General features: G+C 26.4%; 1 protein-coding gene across 1 annotated transcript; it reads left to right on the top strand.

Moving 5' to 3' along the window:
• The first annotated feature begins 926 nt into the window (after positions 1 to 926).
• On the top strand, positions 927 to 1,821 carry LOC100500092 (EF hand calcium-binding family protein). The gene has a single exon (NM_001249751.3). It carries the CDS (start codon positions 1,043 to 1,045, stop codon positions 1,619 to 1,621), a length of 579 nt encoding a protein of 192 aa, NP_001236680.2. The 5' UTR covers positions 927 to 1,042; the 3' UTR covers positions 1,622 to 1,821.
• Positions 1,822 to 7,943: the final 6,122 nt, after the last annotated feature.

Below are 7,943 nucleotides of genomic sequence, written 5' to 3' on the forward strand. Positions count from 1 at the left end.
AATTTTATACTAATTGAAAAAATTAATTGACATAGTTTAATTTTATTAATCTTAAAGTAATAAATAAGATTATTTTTAAAATATTATTTATTAAAATTTATTATCATAAACAACAAATAATTATTAAAAATAAAAATTAAATTAAAAATATGCTAAAAATAATAATATTGAATAAGATAAAATTAATTAAATTTATTTATATATAATTTCAGCAAATAAGATTATTATATTTTCTTATCCATCAGCAGGAGTATATTAGAGTATGTTTGATTTGCATTTTTTTTTTGTTTTTAATTTTAGATTTCATTTTTTGAAAATTGTTTTTCATTTTCAAAAGATTAGAAATTCTAAAAATATGTTTGATTTGATTTCTTATTTTCTGTTTTCAAGAAATAAAAACACTGAAAATTTATGATATATTGACTTCTTGTTTTTTTTTATATATTTTTAGATTTACTTAAAATTACATTCCTTTCCAATGCATTTTCATTTTAGCCAAAATGATATTCTTGTTTTCAACTGAAAACATTGAAAATAAAATTTTATTATTTTCATTTTCTAGTTGTTTCATATTTCTTGTTTCCATTTGTACTGAAAATTTTCAAAAATCCAATCAAATATATTTTCATCATCATTTTTTGTTTTTAGTAAAAATAAAAATAGAAAACACTCAAACCAAACACCCCTTCCACTTAGAGTGTCGAGATGAAAATGAAAATAAACATAAATTCATGACTCTGTTCCATCCACTTTTGGGACCCACTAGGAAACTACCATGCAATTTCCTTCCCACCAACATGACTTACGTAACCTTTATTGACATTGATTAATTTGTTGCTGCCCCCCAGGCAGTTTCATAGCAACTCCCTCAAAAGCTATAGTTCTCCTCATTAATACATCATCATACACTCACGTTCAATCCTTTCGTGTGCCTCTTACGTTATATTAAAAGCTATTTAAAGTGTTCCCGTCACTCAATATTATTTATGTGTTAAGAGAGGCCATTTGCCTTTTCAATTTTCATATTAATTCGATATTTGTAATGGCTAGCGAGAGAATTCTCAAGCCATCAAAGTGGTTCTCAAACAAAACTCTAAGAATTAGTCTTCATCGCCGAAGATCAAGATCCTCCTCCAATAACTCATTATCTAGTAATTCTCCAAGTCCAAGATCCCCCATGTCAAACAATGGAGAGATCACTGGGCTAATGGAGGCTTTTCGTCACTTTGATAATGATGGAGATGGGAAAATCTCGGCCTATGAGCTAAGGTCATATTTTGGGTCCATTGGGGATCACATGTCTCATGAGGAGGCTGAAGGGGTCATCCATGACCTAGATTCCGATGGGGACAACTTGTTGGACTTCAAGGATTTCACCAAGCTCATGAAGCGAGATGTTGGTGATGATCATGATGATGAGGGGGATCTAAGAAGGGCTTTTGAGATGTTTGTGTGGGAGAAAGAAGGGAGTGGTTGCATCACCCCGAAAGGGTTGCAAAGGATGTTGCATCGCCTTGGTGATGACAAATCCTATGATGAGTGTGTGACCATGATTGATGCCTTTGACATTGATCACAACGGGGTCCTTGATTTCGATGAGTTTTACCAAATGATGGCCTAATCAATATTGGTCCCTTATTTCATATGTAGTATATGCATGTTTCTTGTGTATACGGTTCATATGGATGCTTCAATACTTGAAGTTTTATGTAAATATTTACATGGAGGCCACTGGAGCCAGTGCTTATTGTATTCTCAAATAAAGAACGGTTTAATTGAGGTTTCAGGTTTCCTAAATGCGAATAGACTGTTTTGTTTTTTCACCAATATGTTTTAAGTTAATGGTGTTTTTCAAGTTCTAGCTCCCAAAGATTTATTATTTCTACAAATAAACAAGGTTAATTATGAAAAATGTTACTAATTAACATGTTTTATCACAGTTTATTGAACGTATTGTTGATATTAATCAAAATTTATTAAAAATTATAAAATTTTGTGTTTTATTTTTTTTATTTAATGAATCTTGCTTGTAATTTTATATTTTTCTAATAATGTAATTAAGTGGACAGAGAAATATGTTAAGAATACTTATGATTTTCTTAAAAAAATATTTATCTAATTAGGAAAAGTATATTAAAGAGTGTGTTAACACTCTCGAATAAGTATCTTGTGCTGAATCAATGAATCACTAATGGATTTGAAGCCCATTGAAAATAATTTGCTCGCTTAGGCTTAAGAATTGTACTTTTAAGAAGCATTCAGAAGTTGGAAAATTACTTCCAGCACTCTATTTTTGCTTCCTGCGTCTATTTAAGCTTATGGAATACTTCATTCAAAATGAAAAATTATATTCTAAAAAGGTCTTTTAAAATGTAAAAATTATATTCTAAATTAGATACTAAAACAATTAGGGAGGTGGAGGAAGTAATTCACCACAAATTGGAATAGATTTTTCTCTCAAGCCATCCGCTGTATTGTACTTTTCACCATTAAAGCTAAAGCAAAAGTGATCAGAACAGGCAGGAAAAGTGAAGAAAAGAACATGCAATGTCGGCTTTAATTCATTACCTTTCTGTTGTCCTAGAAGTTAGATATATATCTATCTCATAGTTTAGTTTGTTAATTTCTCAGTCATAAAATAGTTTAGATTGTTAATTCCTCAGTCTCATAAAATTCATCTTGTAAGAAGGAAAATTATTTTAAAATAATTGTTATGTTAATTTTTTAAAGTAATATTAATTTTTTTAATTTATACAATATGAGTTAAAAAATAAAAAACAAATTAATAATAATAAGATTAATTTTATAAAATTATTTTTTCTATTTATTAATTAATTATTTTATGTGTGTAAAATAATTTAAGATGATAATTATAATGGAACGAGAAAGTATAATAAACCTGGTATATATAATTATGGGTAACAAATGAAGATTTTTTTATCCATAGAAATCTAAAACAATACTAAGAGATTTAAACAATTTATATATCTTAGTCAACCAAATGAGTTATATCCTAGGTAATGAAGTTTTCAATCATATTTATTCTAGTTTTTTAAGGAATTTATTTATAATTATTTTTTTGAAAGGGTTTATAATTATTTTATATCATAGTATTTGTACAAGCATTTAAAAAACTTAAATTAAATCGTCAAACACATGAATCAATTGATATGAAGTTATTCCAACTTAATCAGTAATATCAGACTTGAGTTATGATTATGTAGTTGTATTAAATACTTGAAAAAAATTGGCATTTATAATAATTTTATCTGACTCGAATATTATTATTTTTAGGAAAAGATACTTGTGATCTAGAGAAAAAGAAAAAAAAAAGTTTAAATTTTTAAAAATAATAATTACAACATATTTGGAAGACATTTTTATTTATTTCAATAAGTTTTTCAAATATCTTATAAAAACAATTTGTAAGAAGAAAGTTTTACTTTATTTTTTAATTATAAAAATAACTCGTACCTAAAAATTTATAAGCTAAATACTTAATTACAAGAGTTTCTTGGGTAATTTAAGAAAATTTATATATTCTACTCTATCATTAAGTATATTTTACCTCATGATTTTAAACTACAATTGCAATTGAGTTGATATTAATAATATTACGAGAAATATAGTTAATCCACGAATGCAATTACGGTGAAGTTTTTAAAATCCTCAATCTTAATATTACAACTCCAATTACAATTGTAGACCACAACTCCAAAGCATGTTCTTGATATGTGAGCCATCTGCCAATAATTTCCTACATCAAACATTATCGAGAAATTGGAACCTAGATAAAAATGGAAAGTGTAACATTTTATTCTTTTGTGATTTTTAATATAATTCCAACGTAATTTTTAATAAAAACTTTTTATTTATTGATTTTTTAACCAGTTTTCCAAAAAATCACTTGTAAACAAGACCTCTTATAAATTTTGACTACACCTTTAATTTAAAAAACAATAAGATAGTTTTCTTTCTCAAAAAAAGGAAGAGAGGAAGAAAATAATCCATATGCAATTATGTAAAATTTCGTTCATTCATGTGATAAAATAATTTATTTAGTAAGAAAATATACGTTTAATTTTCTCCATATATAAAGTATTTTTTAGACCAATGACAATCATTAAGTACAGGTAAAATTCATTTCTATCCGAGTAGATTTAGGGATACCAATCTTTCTTTTCAAAATAATTTTGCGCTCAAAGTTTGTACGCCCACTAAATTATATGGTCCCACGCTAAGGTAAATACACATGGGATGATCGTATTCACTTGAAGAGGTAAAAGGAATTGTTATTTTCACATTTCGGTATATCTTGAGTGATAGAAAAAATAAAAATAAAAATAAATGAAATTTTTTTTATTCTTGCTTGTCATCTTCGAACTATCGTTCGTCATCTCGAAAGATTTGATTCAATCTTTTGTTGGTTAATTTTGAAAATCGAGATAATCCTGGATAAATCTGAAGTCGTGTATAAACACTTTCAGATTGAATCAAATTTCGGGGTTCAACCAAAATTGTTCAATCGGATAAAATCAGAAGATTATAATTCAAGAGTTTTGTTTTGGTCTTGTGAGTTTTTCACATGTTATGCTTTCTGAACCAGGATGATTATTTATAATCAAAGAACAGGTGGTTTTTGGCGGTTGAAGGAAGTTATTTATTTTTAAAAATTGTCGTTGATGGAAGTTTTAGTAACTTCCATGTAACTTCCAACCGTTGATGGAAGTTTTAGTAACTTCCATGTAACTTCCAACCTTTGCCTAAACCGAACATCTCGTTATTACATTAAAACAAGCGTGCACTCTTATTTTAACACAATAAAGAGATCAATTACACTAAAATGTCCAACATATTTTTTTGGTTACATGAGAAAGAATAAAGAAACCACAACACTATAAGCGAGGGAAAGAAATTCTCATTAATAAAATGAATATGGGTATATAAATTGAAATATGAAGAAACAAACTATTATATCATATAAAAATTGTCAACATGAGGCATTAACATTACAATTGTTATGTCTTTTTTATTTTTTTTCTAAAATAAAATAATTTACTTATTTTTTAAAGCTAACCGAAACAAAAAATGTGAATTAATTATTCAGTATTAAATCAATTAATACTCATTGCACTATTTTTTTACTGAGTTTTTAATATATGATCTCTTGCATATTACTCGAATTCCCTCACCGCTAGATTAATCTAGCTAGATTAACCTAGCTAGTAGTTACTTTTTTTTAGAGAAAACCTAGCTAGTAGTAATTAATTGTACTAATTTAAATCTATCAACTATTATTTGTTAGAGGTTGGTAGAGTCAATAACTAATTTAATCTTGGTGGGTTATATTGATCCTTAAAATTAATATAATAGTTAAATAGTCTCTAAAATTGTAAATATAAATATAGCCTTTCAAATTTTAATGATTGATCAAAGTAATCCTTGAAATTAAAAAAAATGACAAAATGATTCCTAAAATTATAAATCAACAATCGTTTATTTTAATCCTTGTTATTAGTTGATGTTATCTAACATCATTTAAAATAGTGAAATTGACATATTAAGTACTGAATGCCATCTAACTAAACACATACATGATTATCACATCCTAAGGATGAAAATGACAAAAAATAAAAAACACTGGTGGAATAATTATTAGTTTTTTCCTTCTCAACCCTCTTTATATTTGTTCTTCTTCAACTCCTTAATTTTACATTTGTCTTCTGATTTACTTGTCGAGAAATGCCACGAAAATAACCCCTAAAAAGAAGAACAATCTTTTTATGAAATTTAATTTAAAATTTAATTTAAAAAGTTAAGTCTCTTCATTTGATCATGCATATTTTATACAATTTAATCTTAAAAGTTACCGGCTTACTGTGGTAACATTTCTTCATTAATTTTTATTTATTTACTGATAAATACTTTCAATTTACCTTTAAACATATGATTAGATCATATAAAATTAGATAACACAAAATATATAATGTAGTCATTGAGATGTAAAAGTTGAAAAGTCACAAAAGTCAAATATAATGCGATTTTTCCAAGTTTAATGTTATTTAGAGTTATTCTGATTTTGAGGATCTCTTTGGGGTGACAACCTAGTTGAGTATTCATAATCTTTCTTAACCTTAATTTTTTTTATGTAAAAAAATAGGCTAAAATAAGTTATTCATTCTTATAAATATGAAAATATTTAGAATTTATTTATGTAAAAATTTTAGTACGTTCTTTGTCTTCACAAAATTATAATGTATCTTTTTTTGGTCTTGATGTAGGTTTGGTTTTACTAAACCTATGATGATGATTTTGTACATTGGATTTATCAAACCTATGCACACAACTGATGTAAAATGTGATATTTTTAAAATCGGTTGCACATATAACTGATGTTAAAAAAGCTATGCACGTAGGTTCATATGTTCAAGCCTTCCTCCAAGTCAAAAAATAAAACATTTCAATTTTATGAGCACGAAAAACATACTAAAAATTTTACAATGACGGATTTTAAACATTTTTATATATTTATGAAGACGAAAAATATATTTTAGTAAAAAAAATATTATGTGATTAAATATTGATAGGGTAGAACTTGAATAGAAAAATTTACACAACAATTTCCTACTACTAACTTTTAAGGATAAATGTTATTAATAAGCTTTCTAATATATTATTTTAAACATTTTTCACTACAAGAAAAATGCATATTAGCGACGAAACTTTCCCTCGCTAATCCTTTGCTATTCCCTCACAAAACTATTAGTAAGGAAAAATTTTGTCAATCCAAGTAGCTAATTAGTGAGGGACGTCATTCCTTGCCATTCTCTCACACCTTCCGTAACGGATTCCTCGCTAATTACATGAAAGAAGTTAGAAAATGCCCTTACTAAATAGTTACAATTATGTGTCACAATTTCCTCTCCAATCCCTAGTTAATATTCTATCGCTATTCCTTCGCAATTCACTCTCAAATATATAGCAATTTGATTTCTATTCCCTCGCCAACCTTTCTTTTCCAATTGATCGCTATCCCTTCGCTATTATGAACATATATTTTCTCATCGTTTCTTCACAGTTGTGTCGCTAGTAGTGCATGTATGTCTCAATATTTTCTCACAAATGTTCATTTGCTAATTCGTAGCTAACTCTTTGCAAAATTCCCTTGCTATTCCCTACCAAAATTCTCGCTATGATGCCTTGTTGTTACCTCACTATTTTGTCACAATGATTTTCTTTTTAAGATTGAGGTTTTATATTAAAAAATATTTTCATTTCAAATGCATTAATATATTTTGCATCAATGAAATATAACTTAAAAAAATCTTGCCAAACAATTAATCAAAACACTTTAACTTTCAACATAATAAACATACTCAAAGTATACACCATAATACAAATATTCTAAGTTAATTAGTTGGGGAATTTGAGAGGAAATAATTCCCTCGCTAAATCATGATTTTCTTGTAGTGTTTTAATTATTGACTTAAATTAACAGAATTGTTTAGTCCTTTTTTTTTTTGAAAAATTGATTCTTCTTTAATAAGAAGACTTCTTTTATTTAACTTTTTTTTTATCACACATCATTTCACTATTATTTAATATTTTTTTTTATGTTTTTAGTATTATCAAGTTATTAACTATAACATTTCTTTTAGGTTAATAGTTATTTTTTAATCAAATCTTAACATTAATTAATTTTATAATATTAATTTTTATCTGAAATATTAATTATTTATAATATTCTAAAATTATTTTTTCTATTTTTATAAAAAATCTCTCTTAATTTAAGTTTCTTATATTCTTTTAGCGTAAAACATGTTTTTCATGCATCTAAAATAATCAAAAATTGATTTTCTCCCTTCAAAATTTATTATTTGATTTTGCTCCCTCGAAGTTCAAGATGTGTTAGTTTTGGTTTAAACGTTTATCTCTGATAGCGA

This window comes from Glycine max, chromosome 16 (assembly GCF_000004515.6).
Source record: "Glycine max cultivar Williams 82 chromosome 16, Glycine_max_v4.0, whole genome shotgun sequence".
Classification (NCBI taxonomy): domain Eukaryota; kingdom Viridiplantae; phylum Streptophyta; class Magnoliopsida; order Fabales; family Fabaceae; genus Glycine; species Glycine max.